This window comes from Dendropsophus ebraccatus, chromosome 15, assembly GCF_027789765.1.
Source record: "Dendropsophus ebraccatus isolate aDenEbr1 chromosome 15, aDenEbr1.pat, whole genome shotgun sequence".
In the NCBI taxonomy this organism is placed as follows: domain Eukaryota; kingdom Metazoa; phylum Chordata; class Amphibia; order Anura; family Hylidae; genus Dendropsophus; species Dendropsophus ebraccatus.
In genome coordinates, this window is record NC_091468.1 from 8812926 (window position 1) to 8827529 (window position 14604).

General features: G+C 44.8%; 1 protein-coding gene across 2 annotated transcripts in view; it reads left to right on the forward strand.

Moving 5' to 3' along the window:
* Nucleotides 1–14604, forward strand: part of RAB3GAP2 (RAB3 GTPase activating non-catalytic protein subunit 2) — a 62745-nt gene that overhangs the window by 18404 nt on the left and 29737 nt on the right. For both annotated transcript variants that reach the window (XM_069954165.1, XM_069954166.1), the window contains exons 6-13: nt 966–1041; nt 2796–2897; nt 5935–6034; nt 10934–11032; nt 12502–12650; nt 12728–12807; nt 12925–13014; nt 13638–13777. In XM_069954165.1, the coding sequence (XP_069810266.1) occupies nt 966–1041; nt 2796–2897; nt 5935–6034; nt 10934–11032; nt 12502–12650; nt 12728–12807; nt 12925–13014; nt 13638–13777 (836 nt within the window). The remainder of the gene's footprint in view (nt 1–965; nt 1042–2795; nt 2898–5934; nt 6035–10933; nt 11033–12501; nt 12651–12727; nt 12808–12924; nt 13015–13637; nt 13778–14604) is intronic.

Genomic DNA, 14604 nt, shown 5'->3' on the forward strand with positions numbered 1-14604 from the left:
TCAGTCTGACACAGTGCTCTCTGCTGCCACCTCTGTCCATATCAGGAACTGTCCAGAGCAGCAGTAAATCTCCATAGAAAACCTCTCCTGCACTCCAGACTGGAAATAATACACAACTTCATGCAGGACATACAGCAGCTGATAAGTACTGAAAGACTTGAGATTTTTTAATAGAAGCAAATTAGAAATCTCTGGCACTTTCTGGCACCACATGATTTGAAAGATTTTTTTTTTGTGAACTACCCCTTTTATTTGTAAAGAACAGACAGAAGCTATGTATTATATATAAAATATATCATGCAGCTGAAGCTGTACGGTCTAAGTGCTGCCCGTTACTTGTGCAGCATTTGTTCTGTGCATTGGCCGTTCTATGGTTTACCTGCTGATCCCTTGTTACATTAAGCACTGTGTGATATTGGAAGGTCAGGGATTACTAGATTGATGATTAGAAAAAGTACAGCACTCCTGGTTATTACTCCATTAGGGCCTATCTGCTAAATTAAAGCTATTAAAGAGAATCGGTCAGCTGTATTTTCTGCTCAGAGCTGCAGATACTGTTGGACAGCTGATAGGACATAAACAGCAAATAAATAATACATAGCAAACAGCACCTTTCCTGGAGCTGATGGCTGCCAAACCCCTCAAATGGCCTTTTATGTCTCAGCTAAGGGTCAAGAAGGTGGAGCCAAGCTGCTCAAATGCCACAGTCTGGTCACATGTCCTTGCTCGCTCTTACGTCTCGGCCCTTTCTCAGTTGGCATGCGTGGATCTGTATATTTATCAAGTAGTCGCAAGAACATCAGGGTGAGCCAGGAGGCGTGACCGTCTGTGGCTCTTGAGCAGCCTGGCTCCACCTCTTTGACACTTGGCTGAGAAATAAAAGGTGATTTTAAATGTGTATGAGCAGCTTTAGTGTGTGCATATATTTCTATGTATAATCAGCCATTCATATACTCATCATACAGGAGCTCTACCGGGAGGCCGGACTGGACGTGTATCGTCATAGGCTTCACATCCGGATACGTGCGCTTTTACACTGAGGTCAGTTTTATGTTTTTTGTTTTTTTTTTCCTTTGTTTTCTTTATTTAGTGACCACTATTCAGCTTCTTAGATAAAAAGATTTATTGCAAAAGAAAGTTTATACAATTTCCTGTTCTTTATTTCTCTGCTTTCTGTCATTTAGGGTAGCTTTACATGTACCGGATTCGCTGCGGATTTCACAATGTGAGTTTGCAGCAAAATCCGCTGTGAATCCCGGTACTTTGACTTCAATGAGGTTACATGTCTGCAGGGGAATTTTCATCCTGCTGCGAGTATGTAACCCGGCCCCTTTAACATCCCCCCCCCCCCCCTGCAGCCCGCAGCATACATTTCCTGCTCGGCACCGTGGCTGCATGTGAGGCTCCTGGCTCCCATTGGTCCCGCTCAGCCAATCTGTGACTGCAGCGGGGCTGCGCAATGATTGGCTGTAGCGCCGAATAGGTAATGTATTCTGCAGGGGGTTAAATGTGCCGGGTTACATACTTGCAGCGGGATGAAAATTCTGCTGCAGCTACATAACCCCATGGAAAATCAAACAACAAGGATTCGCAGCGGATTTCGCTGCAAACTCGCAGTGTAAAATCCACTGTGCCCCATATCCCTGCCTACATTGGCACCATATGCCCCAACCCCTGTGACGTCATCACTATTTAGGCCTGTCCCCTCATCGGTGTCGTCAGGAGGGGTTGGCCCAAAGTCATAGGCCCCACCCCCTTTGTCACGGCTGGCTAAAAGGGGGTGAGGCCTATGCCTCTAGGTCGGTCCAGTCCTATGACACTATGGAGGGGGCAGGGCTGAGGCATAGATACCTTCGCAGGGGAAGGGGCCTGGGGCCTACGATGCCAATGTAGGCGTGGAAATGGGGGACGACGGCCGTGAAGCCCCGCCCATATGGCACTGTCCACCATAATAACATGCAGTTTTGAGGGGAGGAACCACCAACAAATCCTCTATACCAGTGATTTTCAATCTGTGTGCCGTGGCACACTAGTGTGCCGCGACACATGGTTGGGTGTGCCGCGGGGAAAGTTCTCCAAACTATGGTGCCCCTGTGAAACAGGAGAAAACAATGGGGGAGAGAAACCTGGGGATGGGGGAGAAACAGGGGAGAGAAGCAGGGTGGAGAGAAACATGGGGGTGGGGGAGAGAAGCAGGGGAAAGAGAAGTTTGGTGGAGAGAAGCACAGGAGAGAAGCATGGGGAGAAAGTATGATGGAGAGAAGCAGGGGGGAGAAGTATGGTGGAGAGAAGCACAGGAGAGAAGTAGGGGGGAGAAGTATGGTGGAGAGAAGCACAGGAGAGAAGTAGGGGGGAGAAGTATGGTGGAGAGAAGCACAGGAGAGAAGCACAGGGGGGAGAAGAAAACAGGCCCAGGTATAAATACATTTAGAATCTATATTATTAACTATATGTATAATATGTACTGTTTTAGTGTCATTTTGTGCCATTTTGGTTGGTGGTGTGCCCCAGGATTTTTTAAGTATAAAAAGTGTGCCGCGGCTCAAAAAAGGTTGAAAATCACTGCTCTATACAGTAAGATATTAAATTTCCAGCATATAAGCTTAGGAAGGGTGCCGAGAACTCTGTATATAGAAGGGGGGGGGACAATATCACTTTTTTTTTTTTTTTTTGCTCCTCCCATTGGATATAAAGCTGTACTGATCACATGACCGTGTTATATAGCACTGATAGCTGCAGTGTAATGGACACACAGAGCACGGCTCATCACATAGGCTGTCTTTACTCTCTTCCAGAGCGGGGTGCTGCTTCTTGCCCAACTACTAAATGAAGATCCTATCCTTCAGCTGAAGTGCAGGACGTATGAGATCCCCAGACACCCCGGAGTCACCGAGCAGGTAACACGTCTAGGGACATCGTTCCGGCCTCTCACAGATACATCTCTATGATGGCACGCTGCCCCTCCACTGCCTGAAGAAGCACCTCTTACAGTAGAGAATCCTGGGGTTTGGTGGGAATACCTGTTTACTGAGATATAAAGAATGGCAGTAAGAGAATCCGTGTCAGGCTCCACCACCTCATGATCTGCTCTACGCGTAACCCACCGCATCAGTTTTACCGGGATTGTTCCTTTAAATCCAGAAAAGATACAGTAGTGTTCCTCTGTTTTCAGGATCTCTGGGTGTCCCAGCCCTCAGACCCCCCAACAATCACCTTGTTATCCCCTATCATGTGGGTGAGGAATACATTTTATAGCCATGTTCATACGCGGTCTCAGAAAAGATCATCCCGGATGATGAGACCGGATCCCTGATGATCTTTAACGCTGCTTAGTTCTGATGCGGGCGCATCCATGCACGTCCGCATCAGAACTCCCCACTGCACACTATGGAGTGTGCACTGACAGGGTTTTCTGCGCCCGCTATTTACTAAATTGCGGCCGCAGAAAACTGACATGTCTGTTTTCTACATCGCCGTTAGGGATCCTGGCCGGAGTGTATACCATGTGTGTACACTTCGGGACTAGGGCTTGTACAGCCCAGCAGTTCCCGACACAGCCATTGATGGCAGCAGAGGGCCTTTGTCACCTCCTCTTACAGCTGACACACAATGTAAAAAATATATATATATTTTTTCCCAATATCTTAAAACCCTGGATTAGAAGTAACTTGGTCTGAGAGCATTTTACTAGACAAGCTTACCATATAAAAAAAACTGTAACTCGGTCAACGAGAAAGATTTCTTAATACGAGCCCCCTGTGTCCCCATCCTGTACTGTACTTGGTAGAAAGTCCTCTCGTTTTAACCCACTGCTACCTGATCAGCTCTGCCTGTGATCGGACGCCTTCCGGCTCTCCTCCAGTGCCTGTCCATGTCACCGCTGCTTCCCTCTGACCCCTGAATTAACCCTTTCACCGATAGCTGCTCCAGGCAGCCGACACTAGTACCAGCAGGATTGCAGCCATCTGGGTAGTTGTATGTGGAGGGAGAGTTAACTGATTAACCCCTTCCTTACTGTTACAGAAGACCTTACCTACCTTATTTTTGGGTTGTGGAACGAATCATCTGTGTTTTTAATGATTTATTATGGACAAATTTGCTTTGAGATACAAATAATTTGAAATACAGGCCCGCTCTTGGAACAAATTATGCCCAGACTCCAAGGTTTCATTTGTACATATATTGGGGGAGATTTATCAAAGGGTGTAAAATTTAGACTGGTGCAAACTACCCACAGCAACCAATCACAGCTCAGCTTTAGGCAGTGCTGAAAGGAAAGAGGAGCTGTGATTGGTCGCTGTGGGCAGTTTGCACCAGTCTAAATTTTACACCCTTTGATAAATCTCCCCCAGTGTCTTTAAAAAAAATAATAATACTTAGATAACAAATTTATATAATTTCATGAAGGAAATCTAAAAATATGCACTCACCGGCCACTTTATTAGGTACACCATGCTAGTAACGGGTTGGACCCCCTTTTGCCTTCAGAACTGCCTCAATTCTTGGTGGCATAGATACAACAAGGTGCTGGAAGCTTCCTCAGAGATTTTGCTCCATATTGACATGATGGCATCACACAGTTGCCGCAGATTTGTCGGCTGCACATCCATGATGCCAATCTCCTGTTCCACCACATCCCAAAGATGCTCTATTGGATTGAGATCTGGTGACTGTGGAGGCCATTTGAGTACAGTGACCTCATTGTCATGTTCAAGAAACCAGTCTGAGATGATTCTAGCTTTATGACATGGCGCATTATCCTGCTGAAAGTAGCCATCAGATGTTGGGTACATTGTGGTCATAAAGGGATGGACATAGTCAGCGACAATACTCAGGTAGGCTGTGGCGTTGCAACGATGCTCAATTGGTACCAAGGGGCCCAAAGAGTGCCAAGAAAATATTCCCCACACCATGACACCACCACCACCAGCCTGAACAGTTGATACAAGGCAGGATGGATCCATGCTTTCATGTTGTTGACGCCAAATTCTGACCCTACCATCCGAATGTCGCAGCAGAAATCGAGACTCATCAGACCAGGCAACGTTTTTCCAATCTTCTACTGTCCAATTTCGATGAGCTTGTGCAAATTGTAGCCTCAGTTTCCTGTTCTTAGCTGAAAGGAGTGGCACCCGGTGTGGTCTTCTGCTGCTGTAGCCCATCTGCCTCAAAGTTGGACGTACTGTGCGTTCAGAGATGCTCTTCTGCCTACCTTGGTTGTAACGGTTGGCTATTTGAGTCACTGTTGCCTTTCTATCAGCTGGAACCAGTCTGCCCATTCTCCTCTGACCTCTGGCATCAACAAGGCATTTCCGCCCACAGAACTGCCGCTCACTGGATGTTTTTTCTTTTTCGGACCATTCTCTGTAAACCCTAGAGATGGTTGTGCATACTGATGCTCGGTTTGAACTGCAGGAGATTGTCTTGACCATGTCTACATGCCTAAATGTACTGAGTTGCCGCCATGTGATTGGCTGATTAGAAATTAAGTGGTAACGTGCAGTTGGACAAATGTACCTAATAAAGTGGCCGGTGAGTGTATATAGTTATGTAGTTGAAGTTTTATTACTTTGCAATATAAGTTAATTAATATAATTAAAATAAATGTATAGTACTTTTTGTATATATAATACATATGCATTTCTATTGAGTGGCAGCAGTAAGGGGTGACGGGGCCCCCTGCAGCTCCTGACACATACGTTGGTGGCATCACTGGAAGTACATATAGAAATAAAAACTATCCAACTTATATTAATAAAGTGATAGTACAGAGTAATATAATTTTATTAGGGCAAAGTATTAGGAAATATTTATGTATATGTAATAGAAATGAGTTACTGTGTTGATCAGTGCATAGTGCCCATGACAGCTGCCCCCTGTGAAAGCTGCGCTCAGGCTCCCTGCACATTGTGATTCGGTGTTTCTCTGCTGCAGCATGAAGAGATGAGCATCCTGTACCCATCCGCTGTGGTGACCATCGATGGCTTCAGCCTTTTCCAGTCACTCAGGGCTTGTCGCAATCAGGTAGCACGAGGTAAGTTGGCACCTTATTACATGTCCCTCCCCATCCGGTATCTTTCATACAGGTATAGCAGTGCTGGGTGGGTCATTCGGCACAGATCAGCAACATATCTCATTCTATAGGACGGCAGGTAACCGGCTGTGGAGTTAGAGGATAACTTACAAGACTTCTCTCTGCTAATACTCCAAGCTAAGATTAAGTCGCAGTGGTATCCAGTCTAGACGATCGTACGTGAGCCGTACTTCTCTTGCTCTGGACAGTTTCTGACATGGACAGAGGTGGCACCAGAGAGCGCTGTGTCAGACTGGAAAGAATACACCACTTTCTGCAGGACCTATAGCAGCTGATAAGTACTGGAAGACTGGAGATTTTAAAATAGAAGTAAATTATAAAATCTAGGAAACTTTCTGAAACCAGTTGATATGAAAGAAAAGTATTTTTGCGCGAGTTCCCCTTTAATGGGGATTGAAAAACAAAGTATGAAAGAAAGCAACACAAATCCTTATTTACAAGTGCAAAAATAGTACATGCTGTCATAGCGTTCCTAGATCTCTCCCTGCCGTGCCTGGGATGCGCCGTCCATCCGTTTGTAGGAGCGTTTCCATGGCGTCCGCATATCTCTGCGTGGGTGGAAGTCAGAATATCTAATTATTTAGTTATAGACTTTTATTCTTGGTTTATTTTTCCAAGAAATGTGGAGAAAGTAGTAAAAAAAATTATTCCCCTGATTCTCACCCCTACGACCTCATCATTAGGGTTTTGCATATTAGCAGATGCAGCGACAAGAAAAACAGCAGCGTCTGTGGGGACTGAGCGCCGTGTGCGGGGACTGAGCGGCGTCTGCGGGGACTGCGTCATTTGCTGTTTGCATGTGTGTCCCCATCTTTAATGTTTTGCAGTGTTACCCACAATGTGCGCTGCCGCTCTGTTCATGCGGGACAATAAACCTCTGATCGCCGTGATTGGTGGGGGTCCGACTGTTGAGACCTACTGAGGTCAGTCAGTGACTTATCCCCCAATCCAGTTACTTATAACTCCTAGGGAACCTATAGCTACTAAAGGTATCCACCTCTGCTTCTATCGCTACAGTGTCTCTTATGAAACTGGCTATTAAAGGGGAACTCTGGATAAGAAAAACTTGTTTTCTATTAAAAGTACATTAAAAGTTTTATATAGATGTGTCTATACAATGTATTACCGTATCTGTACAGTTCTGCCACACTGGAAGCTGATAGAAATGAAGGAAGTGAAAAAAATGGCCTCTGTGCGGATCCACATTGTCTCCCGCTCCCACTGCTCTCCCACCTTAGGAGACAAATATTTCATGTTTCTGTCCCACATTGTGTGTGTTTGCTGAGCACAGGCTGATGATGCAGACAGGGGGCAGGGCGTGACTCACCATCTCTGACTGGCCAGAAGCAGGTGTTACAGCTTCGCTGATTGTGCCAAAGTCTACAGAGAAATTAGGGCTATGTTCACACATGTTGGAGTGTCATTGCAGTACTGCAGCATCTGCACAAAAATTATGCAGTAACACAAATAGACAATGGTAAACAGCAGAGATGATAAGAGCCAACACTGCCAATCCCACCTGCACAAAAAACAAGGCATAAACAGTATATCCCATGTAAGATAATATCAGATAAAGTCATTTTTGTGGGAATCAACTTCAAAGATAAAAGATGCTCGATCATAATATGTGTGTGGAGATGAAAAGAAAAAAAAATTTAATTTAAAAAGTTCTTTGCTTTATTCCAATATCAGCATTACAGGTTGAGAATACAGTGTGCTGTGTGGTGTTACAGGTAGAGAATACAGTGTGGTGTTACAGGTAGAGAATACAGGGTGCTGTGTGGTGTTACAGGTAGAGAATACAGTGTGCTGTGTGGTGTTACAGGTAGAGAATATAGTGTGCTGTGTGGTGTTACAGGTAGAGAATACAGCGTGCTGTGTGGTGTTACAGGTAGAGAATACAGTGTGCTGTGTGGTGTTACAGGTAGAGAATACAGTGCTGTGTGGTGTTACAGGTAGAGAATACAGTGTGCTGTGTGGTTTTACAGGTAGAGAATACAGTGCTGTGTGGTTTTACAGGTAGAGAATACAGTGCTGTGTGGTTTTACAGGTAGAGAATACAGTGCTGTGTGGTTTTACAGGTAGAGAATACAGTGCTGTGTGGTGTTACAGGTAGAGAATACAGTGTGCTGTGTGGTGTTACAGGTAGAGAATACAGTGCTGTGTGGTGTTACAGGTAGAGAATACAGCGCTGTGTGGTGTTACAGGTAGAGGATACAGTTCGCTGTGTGGTGTTACAGGTAGAGAATACAGGGTGCTGTGTGGTGTTACAGGTAGAGAATACAGTGTGCTGTGTGGTGTTACAGGTAGAGAATACAGTGTGCTGTGTGGTGTTACAGCTGGAGAATACAGCGTGCTGTGTGGTGTTACAGGTAAAGAATACAGTGCTGTGTGGTGTTACAGGTAGAGAATACAGTGTGGTGTTACAGCTAGAGAATACAGCATGCTGTGTGGTATTACAGGTAGAGAATACAGTGTGCTGTGTGGTGTTACAGGTAGAGAATACAGCGTGCTGTGTGGTGTTACAGGTAGAGAATACAGTGCTGTGTGGTGTTACAGGTAGAGAATACAGCGTGCTGTGTGGTGTTACAGCTAGAGAATACAGCGTGCCGTGTGGTGTTACAGGTAAAGAATACAGTGCTGTGTGGTGTTACAGGTAGAGAATACAGCGTGCTGTGTGGTGTTACAGGTAGAGAATATAGTGTGCTGTGTGGTGTTACAAGTAGAGAATACAATGTGCTGTGTGGTGTTACAGGTAGAGAATACAGTGTGCTGTGTGGTGTTAGAGGTAGAGAATACAGTGTGCTGTGTGGTGTTACAGGTAGAGAATACAGCGTGCTGTGTGGTGTTACAGGTAGAGAATACAGTGTGCTGTGTGGTGTTACAGGTAGAGAATACAGCGTGCTGTGTGGTGTTACAGGTAGAGAATACAGTGCTGTGTGGTGTTACAGATAGAGAATACAGGGTGCTGTGTGGTGTTACAGATAGAGAATACAGGGTGCTGTGTGGTGTTACAGGTAGAGAATACAGTGCTGTGTGGTGTTACAGGTAGAGAATACAGCGTGCTGTGTGGTGTTACAGGTAGAGAATACAGCATGCTGTGTGGTGTTACAGGTAGAGAATACAGTGTGCTGTGTGGTGTTACAGGTAGAGAATACAGTGTGCTGTGTGGTGTTACAGGTAGAGAATACAGTGTGCTGTGTGGTGTTACAGGTAGAGAATACAGTGTGCTGTGTGGTGTTACAGGTAGAGAATACAGCGTGCTGTGTGGTGTTACAGGTAGAGAATACAGCATGCTGTGTGGTGTTACAGGTAGAGAATACAGTGTGCTGTGTGGTGTTACAGGTAGAGAATACAGCGTGCTGTGTGGTGTTACAGGTAGAGAATACAGTGTGCTGTGTGGTGATACAGGTAGAGAATACAGCGTGCTGTGCGGTTGGGACCACAATGAAATTATAAAGTACTGCAATGAATTCAGTAACACAATGAAAGTGCAATGTGTAAACAAAGCCTAGATCTTCTGCAACAGCTTTTGGCGGGGAATAGGCAGGGTGGAAGGCTGTGATGGAACAGCTGAGGGAAAGCATTGCATTCTGGAACCTGTAGTACTGAGTACATCTGCTCAACCAGGAAATACAGAAACATAAAACAGAACAAAACCCCCCCAAAACAAATGGATTTTTGGTAGTTTCAAAACTGGGATAGATAGGTAAGTATTGTTATATGCCTCTGCAGAAGTTAAATTTTTTTTTTTTTTACCTCTACCCGGAGTTCCCCTTTAAAGGGAATGTGTCACTACAAAATGACCACTGGGGCTTAAGCTAAGCTGACACTTTCTATTGTGTCTGTGGTGATAAGAGGAGGCTGCTGTAAAGTGATCTATACAGCATTGCAGCGTCATGTGACACCAGTAGATAGAAAAGTCAATAGCAGCTCCCTGTGGAATGACCTCTTCACAGGTCACAGAAGTGCTCAGTAATGTTTTACATTTATCTCAATGGGAAAGAGTCTGTCTATTGTTGTCTATATCCATAAGTCTTGCTGTAAAGCATGTCACTAAATGCTGTTAAGGACAGTCCAGACAAGATGTCTGCCCCCATTGTACAAAAAGTGATATAAAAAAAATTAAGTCAGAAAATAAAAGCCGATTAGAATAGAAGAACAAGTATCTGACTCTAATCAGTAAGAGAAAATTTAGGTGACATTCCCTTTAAATACGTTACCTACCCTCCCTGAGCTGATAGAATCGCTTATACTGGATGCAATACGCACCAAGGAAATATCTTTTAAGGGTTTTATGTTAAAATAGAGAGATTTCCTTACTAACAAAATATCCGCGCAAGATCGAGAATCTATTATGCATCACTTTAACCTCTCTCCATGGTGTAATAAAGCGGACGCAGAAGACGCCTTGGGGAGACTCTGACTTGGTTCCAACTCTTAATTGTATGTAGATGGAAACTCTTGATTGTTCCAGTGTTTTTCTATCCTTTTCCTTTATGGAACAGACTTCTGTGTTATATAATATACAGTGATGTTCTCGGTGACCTTTACTAGGTTTTATGTTTTTGTTACTAACTGTTGATGATCGGTACTTTACCTATCGATAAAAGGTTCTGCACATACAGCCTGGACCGATAGGACCAAATATACTCTATAGAGAACTGACTTTCTGCTATTACTGAAGCTGTTATCTGTATGATTGTATATACTGACACTGTATCTTGTTTTTCTTCCCTGAAAACTAATAAAATATGTTACAAAACAAACAAAAAAACTTAGTCGGCTTATCTGATACCTGATGGTAAATCATCCTCTTCATTTTGTTTTATTACTCAGCTGCCGCTTCTGGCAATGAGAACGTCCAGCCGCCTCCTCTGGCTTATAAGAAGTGGGGCCTGCAGGATATCGATACTATCGTCGATCATGTCAGCGTCGGTGAGTAAATCCGCCCTATACACACATTCTGAGGCCGCTTTCACACGTCCCCTTCATGTCACACTTCTCACTGCAGTTTCATGGCAACAGGTTTTCCAGGAATTTGTTTCACGGCCTTTCCTGGAGATGACTCAGTGTGTGATGGGTGGGAGTGTGACCCCGGGGTCATTGTCCTCCTCTGCGGATGAACGCAATGAAGAAAACGCCGCAGCTCTATTCGCTGTTTTGTTAGGCAAAGCTACGTGTACTGAGGTGCAGCCATGTCTTGTATATACAGGGACCCCTGAAGCCCCTTTTACACAGGATGATTATCGGCAAGGAGTGGTGCTAGAAATGCTCTTTCGGCCGATAATAAGGCCGTGTAAAAGGGACATTGGTCAACCAAGGAGTGGGAAACAGCCCGATGATCAGCTGATTGCATCTTTTGTACGGCTTCAAAATTTATTTCTATTTGTCACACATCTTATGTAAAATTTCTCAATATATTTAAAGTGAGACTCATTTACATTTTTTTTAATCAATAGTCCAAGTGATTTTAAGAAACTGTAATAGGCAAAAAGCTGTTTTGCAGCCTCCCCCCCTCCCCCTCACTTCTTATCTGTGCATTATCAGGCAAAGTCGTCTACATTAGAGAAGCAAACTGAAGACTGGTTCTGCTGTGTCCATTATAACCTATGTAGGGGGGAGGGGCCGAGGGGGATGACTGAGCAGGCAGAGAAGAGAAGCAGCTTACAGTTTGGAGACTGCCTGGGCACATAAAACACTGGATTCTCAGGTCAGAAAGGTCAGTGCTTATCTGGGATCTTGGTGAGAGAAGATTGCAGGATGATGTGCTGTGTAGGCCTGCCTTTCCTCCTCTCCGTACTAACTCATCCCCCTCAGCCCCTCCCCTCTCAATAGAGCATAATGGACACAGAAACCCTGCTTCTCCTGAAGTGAGGGGGGGGGGGGAGGTAGGAAAACCGCTTTTTGAGTAGGAGGAAACTCTTTTGCTCAATAAAACCTATTACAGAGGGTTTTTTTTTTTTTTTTTTATTATGGCTTGTACTATTGATACTTATTGATTCCTGAAAAATGACATTTAAATGATGGTTACACTTTAAGTGGCCGCAGGAACGATATATTGATTTTTCATGTAGCCTAGCCGCACGATTGTTCTTGCCTTCTGAAGGCAAGAACAATGATCAGCGCCTCTTGTGCCCCATATCGGAGCATGTAAAAGGACCCTCACTTCTGGGGTCTGGGGACTCCTATAGTACTGGCATATAAAAATGTTTGATATATTGTATATTTAGGGTGCGTTCACACCTACAGGATCCGCAGCAGATTTGGTGGCGCAGATTTGATGCTGTGTTTAGTTATTTAAATGAAATGTGCTGCGGATCTGCTGCAGATCCGCAGCAGAAAATCAGCTGCGGATCCGGTAAGTGTGAACGCACCCTTACAATACTTTTATGCTGTCTTTCCAGGTGTCATGGCCCTCTCTCCTTTTGATCAGATGAAGACTGCCTCCGTTTTGGGGGGCTTTAATGCCGCCATAAAGAGCAGCCCTCCCACCATGTCTCAGTATATTACTGTGGGCTCTAACCCATTCACTGGCTTCTTTTTTGCCCTGGAGGTCAGTATATATTGATGATTTTGTAAATCCTTTTTCTGGATGGTTTTCCATGTATAATTCCCTGTCTGTCTTTACAGGGCAGCACCCAGCCTTTATTATCCCACGTGGCCCTGGCCGTTGCCAGTAAGCTGACCTCGGCCCTGTTTAGTGCTGCCAGGTACTGTTGATGCTATTTGTTGTCGGTATACGGCACATATGTTTGGCTTCTGTGGTTTTCCAGGAGTGGTTGTTATGTACTTGTATAATCGGTGAACTATGTCCGTATCTATCACAGTGGCTGGCTGGGCTGGAAGAGCAAACACGAGGAAGAACCACAGCAAAAGCAAAAACCTAAGGTTGAGCCCGCAACCCCTCTGGCTGTCCGGTAGGTACTTCTTGACTGTTAGGGAGACTAGCACCCTCACCCAACTTTATTTTACTATGACACTCATTCTAGGGTGCCACTATAAACGGTCCTGCCTGACTTGCAGCCGGGGCCAGCAATACCTGAGACACAGAGTATTAGGACACTGTGGGCTTTTGTGCTTTTGGCCGTCCAGACAATGATGGTTATTGTATTGCAGTTTTGCAACAGTTGGAAAGTGACACTGTACTGGGTCATATGAGATGGGAATCACCTAAAGCAGACGTCACTAGAGATGAGTGAATCTACTGTAGGAACTAAGCGAATCACTTGGGTCCTATCTGCATTGCGCTCATTAGGCTGTGTTCTCTGCTCTCTGCCGCTCCTCTCCATGGTCTGGAAAAAGATGGATCCAGTCCTGGAAAACTGGGAGAAATTTCCCAGGACTGGGTCCATCTTTTCCCAGCACCCGGGGAGGAGCGGGGGAGAGCGTAGCAGACTTGAGAGCCCGCAGCCTGAAGAGCAGAATGCAGATAGTAGATAGTAGATTCGCCCATCTCTAGACGTCACCTTCTCTGTTGTTTTTTTGTCACTCTTTCATAGTCATGCTGCTTACTCCAGATCTCCCTGATATTTGATTTCAGATTCGGCCTCCCAGATTCCCGCCGCCATGGGGAGAGCGTCACTCTGTCTCCCTGTAACACACTCGCCGCAGTGACCGATGACTTTGGGAGAGTCATTCTGCTGGATGTGGGAAGAGGAATTGCAATCCGCATGTGGAAGGGTAATACTGCACGTTTCATTCAGTAAATTGTAGAGAAATTTGGTAACTGGTACATTGCTGTAGATGTGGGCAGTCTGTCCATGTCACATGACCTACAGTGTTATCTACACCGCTTCTTCCGACAACAGAGCTTATAATCTAATATCCTTAAAGGGGTAGTTCACAAAAAAAGATTCTTTTAAATCAACTGGTGCCATAGATTTGTAATTTACTTCAATTAAAAAACTCAATTCTTCCAGTACTCATCAGCTGCTGTGTGTCATAGAGTCATGCTTATCTGTTAGGCATCACTATCTCTGGAGGACCCAACGTGTCCATAGATTACTGTCCTGCGGTGGTGCTGCATGTAATGCTTGCTGTCATATTCCTTCAAAATAAGCAGGTCTCCCTCCTATATTATAGCACCCCCTCCCCCGCATAGACTCCACCTGCCTAAACATATTACAATTTACAGTTAATTATAAAAATAACATTCTTTACAGTGCTTATCAGCTGCTGTATGTCCTGCAGGAAGAGGTGTATTCTCTCCAGTCTGACACAGTGCTCTCTGCTGCCCCCTCTGTCCATGTCAGGAACTGTCCAGAGCAGCAGCAAATCCCCATAGAAAACCTCTCATGCTCTCCAGACTGGAAAGAATACAGCTGATAAGTTCTAGAAGACAGGAGATTTTTTAATTACAGATCTCTGGCACTTTATGGCACCAGTTAATGTAAAAGAATTTTATTTTGATGAACACCCCTTTAACCTGTTTCTGGTAATGTAATTGCACACAGTCCTCCTATTAGGATATGGTGACTAGAATTACCACTTTGCTGCAGTACTAGATA